At 44.2% G+C, this 17,927-nt stretch overlaps 1 protein-coding gene across 2 annotated transcripts in view; it reads right to left on the bottom strand.

Annotated features, from left to right (window-relative positions):
• The window catches only part of AKAP6 (A-kinase anchoring protein 6), a 325,414-nt gene that overhangs the window by 104,906 nt on the left and 202,581 nt on the right, over positions 1 to 17,927 (bottom strand). For both annotated transcript variants that reach the window (XM_015415204.1, XM_015415203.1), the window contains one exon: positions 299 to 419. In XM_015415204.1, the coding sequence (XP_015270690.1) occupies positions 299 to 419 (121 nt within the window). The remainder of the gene's footprint in view (positions 1 to 298; positions 420 to 17,927) is intronic.

Below are 17,927 nucleotides of genomic sequence, written 5' to 3'. Positions count from 1 at the left end.
TTGTTTCTGCCTATTTATGAATTCAGTTTCATCTGTTTCTATTCACTCCAAAGACAAATCTTTGTCCTCCTATAGAATTGCACCAAACAGACTGTTGCAAAGGGAACTTTCTCACAATTATGATGTTGGTGCAGGCTGTCAGCACAGAGGGGATGGAAATGAGGTTGGGGACAGGGAAGGGAATTCTAATAGACACCATGATATATACAATGAACGCAGGGCTATCCTGTGAGAGAAAGACTTGTCAAACTAATCAGATCTTCTATAGCTAGGTAAAAGCAGTAACGGAAGCTCTAACCTTGTAAAGATGCAGCTGCTGCTCCTCTGACATCATCAGGTCATGGCTGTCTATCACTATGGATTCCATGTCAATCAGCCAATCCCAGAGCTCCTGGTAGTCTGAATCAAAGTCCAAAAGGCTGCCGATAAGGAACAAAATGTATTATGCATAATAGGGAATAGCTGTTAAAATCCTGTATTAGAGTGAGATATTCTTGAAAATACATGATGTTTTTCCTTGCTATGTTTCTGAGCAGGTACTTGTATTTCAACAGCATGGATGAAAATTCAGATCCACTATACAATGTGACCTAAATCTCAGCAAATTATGCTAGATTCTGTCAGCCACAGCAGATGTATTTGTTACTTGCTTCAAAAACTTAAGAAATAGGAACTACATATTACGGCTGCTTAACAGCTTTTAAACTGCTAACATATTAGAAAACCTCTGCAAAGGGTGTTATATGCTACTGTCTTCACCAAAAAATACTACTTTCATAGAAAAATGACTCAATCCATTTAGCCATCCCTCTGCTGTCTGCCTGCCTATCTTTGCAAATATATACCCTACATTTATTTTCATGCATGAGTAGCTAGCATTTCAACTTAACGCTTTAAGATAGGCTTGAGTGAATATGGTAAGCCACTGAGAACTAAGGCCAGATACAGTATTAGACAGGTGTTCCCTACAGACATGTTGGAAACAAAGGTAAGGACAGGAAGTCAAAACAATGAATCCTTGAATAGCCAGCAATCATTAAAATTCAAAGAAGGATCACAACGGTTTCCAACAAAATAAATCATTAGAATAAGAAGCTTAAAAGGATTAATGTTATTCTCTATTGAAAGCCTAGTGAATAAGTAAAACACTGTGATACCAAAAAGAAGAGACACAGGAAAACCTGCAAAATTGTCTGCAGGATAACTCCAAAAGGAACCATTGAGACTTGCAAACTGCTGCTCTCAGGACCTCACCTATGGCAATGGAACATAATTAAGAATCCAAGGACTACAGTATATGATAGCATGTGATATTGTAGTACCACTCACCAAAACTAATTGTTTTGGCATATTTAAATTTAAAATAGAAATATCCACTATGATACTTGTAGCTCATAAAGGATTCAGTGCAATTCGGCTCCATACTGGCCACAAAGCCAACAGCCACAAAGCCAATGGCTGCTGCGGGCGGGGGCCACACCATATGCAGTACAAAGTGATAAGTATGCATATATCAGTGCCAAACAAGATTAAAATTAATTTCAGAGTTTTAGATTAAAATTAAGTCAGCATTTATACACCAATATCAGTACAATTCTGCTTAGGCTGTTAAAATATCTGAATATACAGGATGATGACTTGTGATTTTCCCCATGGATACCTATGCATGAATATTTATATCATCCAAACACTAGTTAAAAGATGATCCCAGACACTGAATCCTGGATTCATATTATATTCAAATCACAGGCTTGTCTATGAAGAATTACACATTCCAGTGCAACATTTTCACTTATGCAACCATGGGGAAGAAATCCTGTAGAGGTATTAATTAAATCCAACTTTTCCTTCGGAGTGTAAATTCCAAGATTATTTTTATGTCAATGAAACAAGCATGTAATCATCTGTTTCATGTAATTACTTCTGTGCCTCAGAATCCTGGAGGAGAATGCTCTAGTATTTATGAGGTCTATCCAGCCCCGTAACCAGAAAAAGTTCGGCAGATGTGCGGGGGGGGCACATGCCCCTGATGTGGAGGTGTCACTTGGGATGTCACCAGGAAGTGACTGGTCAGCAGGTGGGCTCTTTTTCTCCCTCCCCATTAACAGATGATCAGGAGCCTCCTGCGTGCCAGGAATGGAGAGCGAGAAGGAGAGCTGAGGAGGCAGGCAGGCAGGGCAGCGGGCAGTGAGCAGAAAGAAGCAAAGATAAACGCCTGTCTGCTTCCTTGGCTCTCCTTCAGCAGCAGTGTGGTGGTTGGGCTGGCTGGCAGAGGCGCAGTGAGGCACTGGGGTGGGCCATTAGAGAATGGCCTGCCCCAGCCCCTCACTGCATCTGCACCAATCAGCCCAGCCACCACGCTGCTGCTGAAGGAGATCCGAGGAGGCAGGCAGGTGTTTATCTTTGCCAACAGGGCTACCAGGGGTCAGGGGAGGGAGGGGGTCTGGCATCCTACCGGGAAGGACAGGGGGTCATCCATGGGGGACACTGCCCCCATGGCTACAAGCCTGGGTCCATCTTCAGGTACTTTCAGGATATCTATGGAAAAGCTAGTTACCAGAGTGATTGAAAGCTCAATACTCACAATTAGCAACCCCTTTTATTCACAGAAAAACAAAATTTGACCATTTAAACCAGCATGTCATGACAATGACTATACCAAACTCTTTCAAATACTTTGAGTTTCAAAAACTGTACAATGTTAATCATGGATTTATCACACTTTGAGAACTATATATGGTATAAAAAGGTCAAAGAGACAACACAGACAAGATGAAATGTGCACATTCTACCATGGCTACCAACTTATCATATTTTATTTCTGTTTGGTGCACTCCATGCGACCCTCATATGACAATTTACCAAATTGGTGCCATTTAATCAAGGGAATGGAGATTACATTAATTAGGTAACTGCCATTATGAACCCAGTATCAGAAATATACTTGGCAGAACCTGGCTTCTCCCTGCTTTGGCTCCTGGACATTAACAGATATCTAGGAAGGGCTCAGACAGTGTGTCATCCAGGTGACTGACATTCTGAATCTACCAGTGGAAAAATACTGGAAGTGGAACAGTACCTGACTCTCCCTTAGGTTTAGCATGTTCACTTGGCAACATGCGCCATGGTTTGGGCATAATGTTTTGGGGAGAAAGATGGTGTGGGCTTACTTTAGAGAAGTTATAAAATTATGGGGTGTGAGTGGTTATGAGATATTGGAAAAGGACTGATAACAGCACAACCAGCCTTCCTTTAGTAAGGAATAAAACATTTAAAATGAAGGGAAAAACAAGACGGAAGGGGGAGGCTTCTGTAGACTCAGCAAGAGGCAACCTTTTATCTTCCCGTGCAGCTCTTGTACGTGGGTAAAGCATCTCCTTTTTTTTATTAGTTTGCCTTTTCTGTATTCATGTCTGTGCATAAGTAATACAGAAGAGAAAAGACACAACATTAAACTGCTCTGTTTAAAATTTGGAAATAAAAATTTTAAAAATTAAGAATTTCTACTGCATTGGTTCCACTTTAAAAACAGGACCAAAAGCAATTGAGAAAGTGCTGTAGGAGTCAAGAAGGGATGTTGTGCAGAGATAGGATGGTCATGCTCCTTAAAAGATTCTGTCAGGCTTTGGATTATGACTTTTTGATTATGTAGTCCATTTCAAAATCAAATCCAGGAATTTGCCAACAATACATAATGGGTGATGTGACGGATTGCACTTTTAAAAAGCTTAGAAGTGCTGTGTAAACAGATAAAGGAATGTGAAGGGTAAATACTTCACAAAGCCAGAGAGTCTTGAGTGACAGGCTGCTCCAAGGAATCTTCTTGAGCAGAGAAATTCATTCTGAATTCAGCCCTGACTGAGAGCAATTTAACATAGACAGGAGAATTGGGGGAAGTTGGCAAGGAAGTGTGGGTAGTTAGGTGAAGGTTTCCATTTGGGCCAAGGAAAGGAGATAGATCTTCTAGTGATAGAAGAATTAACCTACCCAGACTTCTGGTTTGTGGATCAGCGATGGCGGTCGTTCTCCCCGGACCTTGGGGGAGCGACTCGCACACCAGCGGCATGGAGGGGTGCTACCTCAAGTAGCACTCACACGGAGCCTTGGTGATAGGCTCCAGGCCATAGGGCTTCTGAGGGGCAGCCTCTTCGATGGCTAAATGCCAGAGAATTGAGGTTTCCCTCCACCCTGACGGTCCTGCTGCTGTGTGGCCCTTGGGCACAAGCTGATTCGACTGGGACAAGCGCTGGAGATCGAGCGGAATATCGATTACTGTGAGCTAGGTCAGAGAAATGACTGACAATGAACATGAGTTCAAAATAAACAGAATATTTTAAAAGCGAACTACCCCCCATGGAAAAAGCGGAGCGTAAAGAGGGACACCTCTTATGCGAACGGACAGATAAGCGTAACAAAGGGGGCAGGGGGGGAAACAAGCAGCGATTTTGTTTTAAGATACTTACTTGAGCGCTGACAATTTTTTGAGTTTGGAATTGTAAACAATCGTATAAAATGGCGGCCTCGCAAAGAAAGTTTAAAGCGAAACCAGCAGGTAGTCAGAGCCCAAAACCGGAAGAGGGAGCAGACGTCATGAAAATGTTAGCGGATATGTTCAAGCTGGTGATGGAGCAACTCGATGGTATTAACCAGCAACTGACCTCGCTGAATCAAAACTTCGCATCCCAGCAGCTCCAACTGGCAGAAATGGTGAAGGTGGAGCAAACGACTGAGAGAATTAAAGAGATAGACACCACAAACAAGAAAATGAAGAAAAGAATAGGGGAAGTTGAAGCAAAACAAAACTTCCAAGAAAACCGTTTGTTACAGCTACAAATGGAAAAAGCCAACATGATTCTCAGATTCCAGGGAGTTCCTGAATCGACAAAGGAGGATCTGAGGAAGTTGCTCAGCGAGATCATTGCTCCAGCAATAGGCTCAACAGCGGATTAAATAGTAAAGATAGTCTCTTATAGGGCATACTCCAATTTTATATATATATAATATAAAAAAGCCTGCCTGGAGAAATTGTGGTCAGATTATCAAGAAGACAGACCAGAGATGCTATTTTAAAAGCGACTTCAGCAACTCCACTGAAAATGGGGAATATAAACATTAAAACTTTAAACAAAGAATTTTTGAGACGCCAGTTGGGATTGGAGGAAGAATCCAAAGATGAAGAATCGAAATCAAGTGACTCTGCTACCTCTGGAACGGATGAGGACTCTGCTGTAGAAACGGGTGCAGGCGCAATGAAAGTTCCATATGATTTCAGAGACAGAAAACCAAAGTAAAGGCAGAAGGACTCTGAAAATTGCCTTTTGAAGCAAATAACAAGAAGATGCTCAGAAAGTTCTCTCACAACTAACATACTAACATTGAAGCCGAGACAAACAAGAACTCTACAAGTATATTGTTGTACTAACACTTTTATTAATAACACTTAGATTAACACGGATATGATCTCCTCCTCTTGGGTTTTTAGTGTAGTGTGGTTATCTATCCTTTATCCTTAGATGTAATCCCCTTCCCCTATATTCTCTTTGTAGTTTTGTAGTCTTATAAAAATCTCTTTGTAGTTTTGTAGTCTTATAAAAAATCCCTCCGGGGATAAAAAAAAAAAAAAGAATTTACCTACCCTGTCAAAACAGGGAGATAGCTCTGAAGAGTGGAGAGATCCCAAGTCTGGTGTGGTTAGAAACTGCCTTGTGAAACCTTAAGAGCCAGTTTGGTGTAGTGGTTAAGTGCGCGGACTCTAATCTGAGAGAACCGGGTTTGATTCCCCACTCCTCCACTTGCAGCTGCCTCTCAAGGACAGTTCTTTCAGAGCTCTCTCACCCCCACCTACCTCACAGGGTGTCTGTTGTGGGGGAGGGGATGGGAAAGGAGTTTGTAAGCTGCTCTGAGACTCTGAGTGAAGGGTGGGTATAAATCCAATCTCCTCTTCTTCTTCTTCATCTTCTGAGTCAGATAAAACTCAAGAAGAGTCCTATGGTATGTTTAAAGAAGGGGTTTGGGTACTGGATAGAGTGTTTCGGCCTTCTGGAAACCAAAAGAGTCAGTGAATGCTCTAAGAAAGTGTGCTGGAGTGTTTGGGAAACACTGGAACAAATGCCTCTCATCTTAAAAATCCTAAATCACTGTGAAAAGCTCATGAAACTCTCAGTTGCCTGAAACATATGAACTAAAGTCTGTGCATATACTGATTTATGTCAGAGTTCTATACTGAATTACCTCAGAAATCATAGCCCTGATTTCACCTGACCTTTCCCCTCTATGTTGAATAAAATATTTTGTTAATTTGGAATTTCAAAATGCCTCAAGTGCCATTTCAGTTATTTAAGTTGAAGGGGCCTCTCAATACTTTCCTCAGGTTTCTGGGCTGTGCCAACAACCAAAATATCATACTGTGACAAGGTGGGACAGCCAGAGTTCTTCAGGAAAGAAGAAAGATACCCAGGTCAGCTCAGTCAGACAGGAAAATCAAAACAGAGAGAAAACCTTGCCTCTGAGGGAAGGAAGTGGATGGGGCATCATAGGTGACAACTGTGAAGTTAATGAGTGTAGCAAATGAATAGGTAACCTCCAATTTATTTTAAAAAACTGCAATACAATAGCCAAACTGTCCTGTCAGCTTCAGTCCCACTGACTGCAGAATTTAATTGTAAGGAACATATTTTAACTTGGTGGACAGGTAATCATCAATGCAGATTTGCATGTTTAATCCTCTGAATGCAAACATATTTCTTAAGGTGTGGACATTAATTCAACAGTGAAAATGAAAATTCATGACACCTCTCATGAGGAAACCATCTTGTGTGTAAAAATTAATAGACAAAAAACAATGTGAAATTACTTTCATCAGCTAGTTCAAGTTAAACATTTTGTCTAATTTCTTGTATTGTTACTGAGCTTGTATTATTTCTGTGAGACAACATGTACTGTGTTTTGTGAGAAGTGGGCAAAGAATTCCTGAGGCCAGTCTGTAAACTGCTTAGGAAACCAATTAAAATCTTCACCAATATTTTATTTTTATTTATTTTATTTACTTCCAATTTATACCTTGCCTTGCCGGTACAAACTGGCTCAAGGCGGCTTACATAAGTCAAAAAGATCAATACATACTATAAAATTCATAATAAAACAATTACATAAAGTGCTAGTACAAACAGTGCAAACAGATGGCGGTGGTTTCCTGTACATGATCCAGTTAGAGAAGACTATCCAACGTTATAACAGGGCCATGGCATATTCAACTTACGATGGTACATTCATCAGTGGCGGCTCCTAATTGGCCTGGTGGAAGAGCTCCATTTTACAGGCCCTGCAGAACTGTAAAAGGTCCCGCAGGGCCCTGATGTCCTCTGGGAGCTCATTCCACCAGTATGAAGCCACCACAGAGAAGGCCCTGGCCATTGTTATGGCCAGTCTGGCATCTTTTGGGCCAGGGAGAGTCAGGCGATTTTGCATCGCTGACCTCAGTGCTCTCTGGGGCACATATGTGGAAAGGCAGTCCCTCAGGTAGGCAGGCCCCTGACCATATAGGGCTTTAAAGGTCAAAACCAGCACCTTGAAATGAATCCGGTATGCTATTGGCAGCCAGTGCAATGCCTTCAGCACAGACTGGATGTGATCTCGTGTAGAGAGCCCCACCAGCAGCCTGGCTGCCGCATTTTTTCAAAGTCTGTCTTTGATTAACTCACTCAACCCAACTGGTTCTGCTGTCTCCATTGCCTTACCTAACATGCCCATATTTGGATTTCTACTCCCCCCCTCAAGTATACATGTACTCCCATTGTCACCAATAAATTAACATCATTCACCTTGGACCCAGTCCCTGCTGCTTATCCAAACTCTGCTGCTTATCCAACCCCCCAACCAAATACCAGTCAATTTTAAATACATAAAACAGGCATCCTAAACCCCCAGCTTCTGTAGTTAGCTTTGCTCCCTAATCTCTGGCACTGCTGAGATTACAGCAGTTGGTACTTTCACTGGACTTCTTTCACTGCTGAGATCACAGGTCCCCCATCCTGGTAGTTGACTCTGCTCCAATAGGCCTTGGACCTAAATGCACGGGACTCTTCTTTTCAGAACAGGCAGCATATGACTTTCTCCCTCCCTTCCTCCCCTCTCCCCTCCCCTATAGCCATCCCCCATTAAGGACTGGTGCAGAATATTACAATTAGGATTATTCAAATGTACAAAATTTATTTGGCTACTATATACAATTGTCATAGTGCAATGTTGTCTCAATTTGCTTCCCTTTGCCATTTCATTGTTTAGTTCTGTATCTTGACAGGAGAATAAAGGTAATTGTTTCCTTTGACTTTCTCTCTGTCTCTTCTTTTTTAACCAGGCATACTGTCATAGATTGGGATCTGTATAGACCAGAGGTGTCAAACTAATTTGTGAAGAGGGCCGCATCTGATATAGATGCCACTTTGCTGGGCCAGGCCATTTGTGCCATAAAATGTATTGCCTGGTACTGGAGATATTTTACCACTAACCGTGCCTCACACCCCTCCTCAGCACCCGAACAACCACCCTTTGTTTGATATGCACAAGAAGTTTTGCACAGCACAGAGAGCTATTGCCTAACAATCAAGGGCTGCGGTCACACAGAGCAGTAGCCACGCTACTGAGATGGATGATAGGCGGATTTTCCGGGCGCGATCACACCGCAACATCTGGGAAGCGTAGAGCTTCCATGGCGAACCCGAGGCTTCCCTCCGAAGATGCGCAGTTAAAAACTAGTACCTCGCACCAGCCAGCCCCCCCCCGGCACCTTCCTGGGATGAGCAACGCCGGCGTCACCTCCTGGGCAAGGCATAAGTGCCGGGGGCGAGGGAGGGCGTGACGATGATGCGGGGACTCAAGGGAAAGGTCATGGAGCAGGCAGGGGGTTCGTGGGTGGGGGTGGGGTACGACATACAAAAAGTTTTTTTCAAGTCTCCATGGGATGCGCACAAGCACCCAATAGTGCATGCGCACACTTCAGTTTAAAACCAAAACACAGCCCCGTTTGCTGCGCCGCACCGCTTCTTTGCCGCGTCATGTGATTGGCACCTCCCCCCTAACCACGGGACCTTGACGGGACCTCGAGGGGATGTCTGATCGCGCAGCCGCACGTTAGTTTGCGCCAGGCAAACAGCCACGCTTCCACCCCACATTTTCCGGCCCGTGTGACCGGAGCCAAGGTGCAAGAACCAGAGACTCTTGTGGCTCTTTAAGAACTAACATGTTTCAGAAGCTTTTGATGAGCTGGAGCATGAAGGGCTGCATTTTGCTGCCACAGGTGCAGCATCTAAACACAGATGGCCAAGTGGCATCAACCAGGCGAACACAAGAAGCCCTGCCTTAAAGAAACTGCTATGGCCAAAGGGCTTTGGGGAGGAGAAGGGGGTGAGGCAGCTGCACAATCCCACACCTCCCTCTGTCAAAGTCCCAAATTTAGCAACGAGCTTGAACTACAAGGGGAACTGTGATGCTCCCCAGCACCCCAAGAAATCTTGAAGCATTGCCACTGTCCAAAGATGCCAGCTCCACTTTAATTGCCTTTTGCAGACTTTTATTTCCTGCCAGCTCCACGGCATTATCCAGCCACCTCCCTAAATGCAAAACCAGCGTGCTTTCCTGAATTCCTACTCTCATCCCTGAACTTTGCCTCCCCCTTCCTGCTTCTATTCAGACTGTTAAATAAGGCAGCACTGGTGTGCAGGGAGCCCGGGGAGCATGCACGTGTTTTGGCTTTGTCTCTTATTTAATCCTCTCATTGCTGCCAAGGGAGGGAGGTGTGAGAGGCACTGCACACATTGAGGTCAGCAGGTTAGCAGGCTCTGGCTCACCTGACTTGGTGGGCCTTGTCCACCCTGAACCTCAGCATTCTGCATGTGCTGGAGTTTTCTCTTGCACCCAGCTGCTACACACAGCATGCCCAGTCACTCTGTTCACACACTTACAAAAGTGGGCACATTTGGCAAGCTGGCCAGTGGCTTTCCACGGGCAGGTACCTATGCCTGCCAGCACCTTCCCTGGGCTGCCAGCAAGTGGGAAGGTGCTTGGCTGGGCTTGAAGAGGTGGAGCCAAAGAGATTCTGCCTGCTGCACATGAACAGCAGCCCAGGCAGCAGACGCAAGGGGGACGGGCAGGTTTCTAGGGTCACAATTTTCCTGATATGATAAACCATGCAGGCTACATTATGGAGACAGGAAATGGAGAGCAAGAATAGTATTAGGAAGAGGAATGGCCATTTGGGAAGGTGATAAGAAAAATATTGGGGTCTAGGGCAGCCAATTAGCATTTCTGCCTTGCCTCTGGGCCTGGGACTGGCTGTGCTAAATTTCTTCTGTGCCAGGGATTCCTTCTAGCACTTTATGATAGTTAGCCCCTTGCAGAGTTTGAACAACACAGCTCAATAGCAGCACATTTCTCCTGGGTATGGAGTTTTCCTCTGAAAAAAAGCACTTTTCTGCTTGGAGAAGAGCTCTGTTATCACAGGAAAGCTCCTTGTGAGCTGAGTGAAGTACTAGGATGCAACCTACTTTTTTCTATTTTATTTATTTATTTAGATTTTTACCCCACCCTCCCAGCAAGGCCAGCTCAATGTCTTTGAAAGTTGCAGGCAAACTTGCCGGCAGAGTGACGTGCTTCTAAGAATGGGCTTAAGAGTGTGCAGGTTTGTTTAGGATTGCATTGTTAATGAAATAATTTTATAACATACATGCAAAGGAAACAAGAGGTTAGACCCCATGGGTTCTAGGGTTACCAGGTTTTCTTCTGCTGGAAGGGGGTGTGAGGGAGGGAGGGAGCTTCCTGGGAGTGGGCGGGGGCAGGGTGACATTGCTGCATGTGATGTCCCTAGAATGGTGATGTCATAAGAACATAAGAGATGCCAATGTTGGATCAGGCCAAAGGTCCATCCAGTCCAACACTCTGTATCACACAGTGGCCATCAGGAGGTCCACCAGTGGGGCCAGGATATTAGAAGCCCTCCCACTGTTGACCCCCCCCAAGCACCAAGATGATAGAGCATCACTTGCCCCAGAGTCCCTATCTATACCTTGTGGCTAATAGCCACTGATGGACCTCTGCTCCATATGCTTATCTAATTCCCTTTTGAAGCCGTCCATGCTTGTAGCCGCCACCACTTCCTGTGGCAGTGAATTCCAAGTGTTAATCACTCTTTGGGTGAAGAAGTACGACCTTTTATCCATTCTAACCCGACCGCTCAGCAACTTCATGGAGTGCCCACGAGTTCTTGTATTGTGAGAAAGGGAGAGAAGTACCTCTTTCTCTACTTGCTCTTTCCCATGCATAATCTTATAAACCTCGATCGTGTCACCCCTCAGTCGTCGTTTCTCCAAGCTAAAGAGCCCTAAGCACTTTAACCTTTCCTCATAGGGAAAGTGTTCCAACCCTTTTTTCATTCGAGTTGCCCTTTTCTGCACTTTTTCCAAAGCTATAATATCCTTTTTAAGGTGTGGTGACCAGAATTGCACACAGTATTCCAAATGAGGTCGCACCATTGATTTATATAGGGGCATTATGATATTGGCTGATCTGTTTTCAATACCCTTCCTAATAATCCCCAGCATAGCATTGGCCTTCTTTATTGCAGTCACACACTGTCTCGACATTTTCAGTGAGTTATCCACTACAACTCCAAGATCTCTCTCTTGCTCAGTCTCTGCCAGTTCAGACCCCATCAATGTGTATTTATATTTAGGATTTTTGGCTCCAATGTGCATCACCTTGCACTTGGCCACATTGAACCCCATTTGCCATGTTGACGCCCACTCGCCCATCCTTGACAGATCCCCTTGGAGTGCCTCACAATCCTCACTGGTTTTCACCACCCTGAACAACTTTGTATCATCCGCAAATTTAGCCACTTCACTGCTTACTCCCATCTCCAAATCATTAATGAACAAGTTAAAAAGCAGTGGACCAAGTACTGATCCCTGCGGTACCCCACTGCTTACCACCCTCCACTGAGAAAATTGCCCACCTACACTCACTCTCTGTTTTCTATGAACTAGCCAGTTTTTGATCCATAAAAGGACTTGTCCTTCTATCCCATGATTTTTGAGCTTACTTAGGAGCCTTTGATGAGGAACTTTATCAAAAGCTTTCTGGAAGTCAAGGTAAATAATATCTATTGGATCCCCCTTGTCCACATGTTTGTTCACCCCCTCAAAGAACACTAACAGGTTAGTGAGACAAGATCTTCCCTTACAGAAACCGTGCTGAGTCTGCCTCAATAGGTTTTGTTCATCTATGTGCCTACTAATTCTTTCCTTAATAATGGTTTCCACCAATTTACCCGGTATCGACGTCAGACTGACTGGCCTGTAATTTCCCGGATCTCCTCTGGAACCCTTTTTAAAGATGGGAGTGACATTAGCTACCTTCCAATCCTCAGGAATGGAGGCAGATTTTAAGGAAAGATTACATATCTTTGTCAGGAGATCTACAAGTTCACATTTGAGTTCTTTCAGAACTCTCGGATGTATGCCATCTGGGCCTGGTGATTTTTCAGTTTTTAAGTTGTCTATCAGTTTTAGGACCTCCTCTCTCGTCACCTCAATCTGACTCAGGTCTTTCAACACCCCTCCTGAAATCAGTGGTTCTGGAGTGGGCAAGCACTTCTCATCTTCCACAGTGAAGACGGAGGCAAAAAATGCATTTAGCTTCTCAGCCATTTCCCTATCATCCTTCAATACTCCTTTTACCCCTTGGTCGTCCAAGGGCCCCACTGCCTCCCTGGCTGGTTTCCTGTTTCTAATGTATTTGAAGAAAGTTTTATTGTTGGTTTTTACGTTTTTTGCTATATGCTCCTCATATTCCCTTTTTGCCTGCCTGACCTCAGACTTGCATTTTATTTGCCATAGCCTGTGTTCCGTTTTATCAGCCTCACTGTGACTAGCTTTCCACTGCTTAAAGGAATTCTTTTTACTTTTTACAGCCTCCATTACTCTGTTTGTTAACCATGCAGGCTTTTTCCTATACCTGTTTGTGCCTTTCCTAACCTGCGGAATATATATTTTTTGAGCTTCTAGGATCGTAGTTTTAAATAGATCCCAAGCTTCCCCAATTGTTTTGACCCTTTCTACTTTTCCTTTCAGTTTCCTCCCCACGTGTCCCCTCATATCAGAGAAATTACCCCTTTTAAAGTTAAAAATGGTTGTGTGAGTCTTTTTGGCCAATTCTCTATTTGTACAAATGATGAACTCAACAACATTATGATCACTGTTTCCAAGCGGTGCAATCACTTTTACATCTCTCACCAGGTCTTGAGTGTTACTTAGGACCAAATCAAGGATCGCCTCTCCCCTGGTAGGTTCCGTGACCATCTGCTCCATAGCACAGTCATTTAGAGTGTCTAGAAACTCAATCTCTTTTTCCCGGCTAGAACACATATTGACCCAATCAATGTGTGGGTAGTTAAAATCACCTATTATTACACAGTGTTTTTGTCTAGTTGCTATCTTTAAGGCATTCATCATTTTATAATCCTCCTCTATCTTTTGATCTGGTGGGCGATAACAAACTCCCAGTGTTAAGTTTCCTTTTGGCCCCCCTATTTCAACCCATAGAACTTCCAGAAGCGAATCCAATTCACTTAGCCTCTCAATCTTTCTAGACTTTATACCCTCTCTGACATACAGAGCTACCCCACCTCCAACCCTTCCCCCCCTATCCTTCCGATATAATATATAACCGGGAATCACTGTGTCCCACTGATTTTCCTCATCCCACCAAGTTTCAGAAATACCCACAATGTCTATTTTTCCCTCCCTCACCAAGCACTCCAACTCCCCGATTTTACCTCGGACACTTCTAGCATTTGTATAGAAACAGCTGTAATTTCCCTTACAAGTTAAGCCTGCATCCTTCCTCTTGCTATCTCGAGTCGTTGTCCGGCAGTCCATGTCACCAGCCATGGCCTCTGTGGACAATTTCAATCCACCTCCCTGTAGAAAAGCAACCGGTACCCCCTCACCTCTCTCAGATGAGCCAACCCGAACCAGAGACTTTTCATCTCCTGTCGGCTTTCCCCCAATATTCAGTTTAAAAGCTGCTCTGCCACCTTTTTGATTTTAAGTGCCAGCAGCCTGGTTCCTTCTCGGGACAAGTGGAGACCGTCTCGCCTGTACAGCTCCCTCTTGTTCCAAAAAGAATCCCAGTGCCTAACAAACCTGAACCCTTCCCCTCTACACCATCGTCTCATCCACGCATTGAGACTCCTGATCTGTGCCTGTCTCTCCGGCCCTGCGCGTGGAACAGGTAGCACTTCTGAGAAGGCTACCTTGGAGGTCCTGGACCTAAGTTTCCTGCCCAGCATCCTAAATTTCTCCTCCAGGACCTCACGACTGCATTTCCCCACATCGTTGGTGCCGACATGCACCACGACCACTGGCTCCTCCCCAGCACTATCTACCAGCCTATCTAAAACACGCGTAATGTCCGCTACCTTCGCACCAGGCAGGCAAGTCACCATACGGTCAGTACGCGGGTTCGCCACCCAGCTGTCTACCTGCCTAAGGATCGAATCACCCACTACCAAGAGCCCCCCTCCCACCCTGCTCAGGGATGGTTCCTTGGTGCAAAAGGAGAGCCGCTCACCAGCTGGGGAAGAGGTCCCTTCTGAGGGCACATTCCCCTTATCCTCAGCATGGTGCCCTGTTTCCCCTAGACCCTCATGCTCCCTGACAGCAGCGGGGCTGCCAGATCCAGAGTGGGACGTAGCTAACAAGTCCCCGAGAGTCTTTTCTGTGCGCCTAGCTGACTGTCTCTGCTTCTCCAGGTCAGCCACCTTGGCCTCAAGGGAGCACACACGTTCCCTGAGAACCAGGAGCTCCTTGCACCGAGCACACACCCAAGACTTCTGTCCAGTGGGCAGATAGTCATACATGTGACACTCCGTGCAAAACACTGGATAGCCCCCAACCCCCTGCTGGCATTCTGGCTTCATAATTCTTTTAAAATAAGTAAATATAATTCCCCTTTTAAAACCCTTTGTATTTATGTGTTTTTTCTTGTCAAAGTCAAATTACTTTACGGGGAAGACAAAGAACCTAGGGCCTTCGCTTTCTGGCTCTTCTTGGGCATCTCACAGAGCCCCTAGTCTAAGAGTCCCTAGGGTAAGAGCCACAGGCAAAGAGCCCTTTAGCTCGCCCTTCGGCTCGTGCCTCTGGCAAGGTGGTTTCTTAAATACTAAAGTACAGTCAATCACAGTCATACAATGCCCCTACCTCTACCTCTCTCAAGCAGCCAGGACTCTGAAACAACTCTAAACATTTTCACACATTCCCAGACCAGTCCCAGACCAGTTCTCCCACACAATATCCTCAGCTGAATCCCCTCATCTGAAAGCAAGTAAAAAAACACTCACCCTCTAGCACCTCTGTTTCCTGCTCCTGCTCAGAGCTCAGCTGGGTCATCACGCTGGGGATGTCGTGTAGTGACACTGTGGTATTTGGGGCAAAATTCTATGAATTTAGATGATGCCCCTGTAGCCTGGGTGCTACCGAATCTGTTTCTTTTGTTCTATTTAACTGCCCAGCACACATTAAGACCCAAGAAAAAAATTCTGAATTCCTTCTCTGTCCATGGTGTGGCCTCCCTGACAGTGTCAAGGTTCAGCGGTTTCTTTCTGGACTCAGCTTTCTCATAACCTCTAATGTCGCCTGTTTTCTCCAGTCTGTAATTCGAATCAGGGAAGCTATTAACTGATCTATTTCATTTTGGTTGGCCTTACGATTGCTTTGTTACTTCAATGTATTTCTTTAAAATTTTAATGTACTTTTATTTTTGACATGCGAATTAAGGTTGTCTGTCTGTCTGTCTGGTTATATAGAGTTTTGCCCAAAATACCAGAGTGTCACCATGTGACATCCCCGGTGTGATGATGTCGCTTCCATGTGATGTCATCACACTGGGGATGTTGTGCCCAGCTGCGGATGTTGGGGGCAGGGCTTCCCCCCACTAGCCAGCTGGCCGGTGGTGGGCTGGAGCCCATGAAATTGGGAGAACCCCTGCTCCCACCTGGGGGCTGGCAACCCTGATGCGTTCACAGGGTGAGTATGCACAAGAACCAAACTGCTGATTTTGAAATAATATTACATTTATTCAAAAGTATCAAGAAGGAAAAATAGGTATTGCAAACACATTACTCAAAAACCATACAGAACAAAAAACTACAAAGCTAGCTTCACTACCTAACACTGTTCCAAGCTGCATTAGGTGGCACAAACTTCAGGTTTGATAGGAAGGCTGCAAATTAATGTTGTCTATATTTTTTGCAATTGTGAAGTATAGTGCAGGCCTATAGTCCATGAAAATCTCAGCTACCTATCCCCTTGGGCCACAACTGAATTATAGTTTTTGGCCCAGCATGTCAGATGATGGTGATACCCAATCACGTGTCTCCAAGTGAAACCTCTGGAAGATGACATCACCTCTCCCTGACTCCTCCCTCACATCACAGGTTCCCATGAGAAACCAATTAATCGTCCTCCCTCTTTGGCCTGGATGAACTTGCAGCTCAGAGAGCCAATTAGCAACACCTGCATGTCAGCATACCCAACACTATTCATATAAACCACTTGAGGGATGGTAGGGAAGGCGCTTTGCTTCACAATATGTAATATACATTGGCATATATTTGCACGTGTTTGCATATATTCAGATTTTTGGAGTTTTCTGTATTGTATACTGAAATATACCATGCCAGTGCATAAGTCCTACTATAACTATTGCTTTTTATTGTAGTTTTTAATTACCAAACTGGAGATCTGAACATGAATATTACCAAAACTTCTGATCTAATAAGAAACGAAATTGGAATCCATATCCTGATTATTTTTTGGGCTCTAATTTTTGTTTGGTGTCTTTATCTGCAGTAACTACAGATCCATTAGTAACATATTGACATGACAACGTTTTAGCGGTAATGAATTCCTAATATCCTTCCCTGTAACCTTTTCATATAATCACTTTCTTTATGTTTCTCGTCCACCTCTCTTTCATTTTGTTTTCCATTCTTAAGCCTGTTTGTAAACTTGATACATGCTGAAGTCAAAAGGAAGATAAAGAAATATTGCTTCCTAAGATGCCTGTACATATTTTAAAGATGAATTATTTTTGTACTGTACACATTTTGCCCACATCCTTGGGCATAAGACTATTCAAGGAAAGTGTGAAAGAATCTTACTGGAAATCATGTAGTTTGTCAGAAAAACTTAACAGCTGGTAATAAAACAATATAATATTTTAAAAATTCCAGTCCTGGTATGAAGAAGAAGAAGAAGAAGAAGAAGAAGAAGAAGAAGAAGAAGAAGAAGAAGAAGAAGAAGAAGAAGAAGAAGAGATTGGATTTATACCCCGCCCTTCACTACCCAAAGGAGTCTCATACAAACTCCTTTCCCTTCCCCTCCCCACAACAGACACCCTGTGAGGTAGGTGGGGCTGAGAGAGCTCTGACAGAAACTGCTCTTTTTCAAGAACAGCTCTGACAGAACTATGGCTTGCCCAAGGTCATCCAGCAGGTGCAAGTGTAGGAGTGGGGAATCAAACCTGGTTTTCCTAGATTAGAGTCTGCACACTTAACCACTACACCAAACTGGCTCTCAATGCACAGATAGGGTTACAGTGGAGCTCTTTATGTACATGGGTTTCCTCATTCTCTGTTCCTCATTCTTCAGTTTTAGGTGTGCAAAAGGATAGACCCATAGGCCTTTCCATGATCTTAAAGAGAATAGAAGCCATTGCTCACATGGAGATCTATGCATGTTTCAGAGTCATGTAGAGCTCTGGCCTGTGAGATTACACTTTAATAAACTGCTGTTATCACTTAAGTGAGTGATGCACTTTCATAGCTAAGCCATTTGGATTTTTTGATTATGGTAATGCACTTTAATAATCAG

Source organism: Gekko japonicus, unplaced genomic scaffold (assembly GCF_001447785.1).
Source record: "Gekko japonicus isolate JY-2015 unplaced genomic scaffold, Gekko_japonicus_V1.1 scaffold83, whole genome shotgun sequence".
NCBI lineage: Eukaryota > Metazoa > Chordata > Lepidosauria > Squamata > Gekkonidae > Gekko > Gekko japonicus.
The sequence above is the reverse complement of the archived record's forward strand: the minus strand, read 5'-3'. Positions and strand labels throughout refer to the sequence as shown.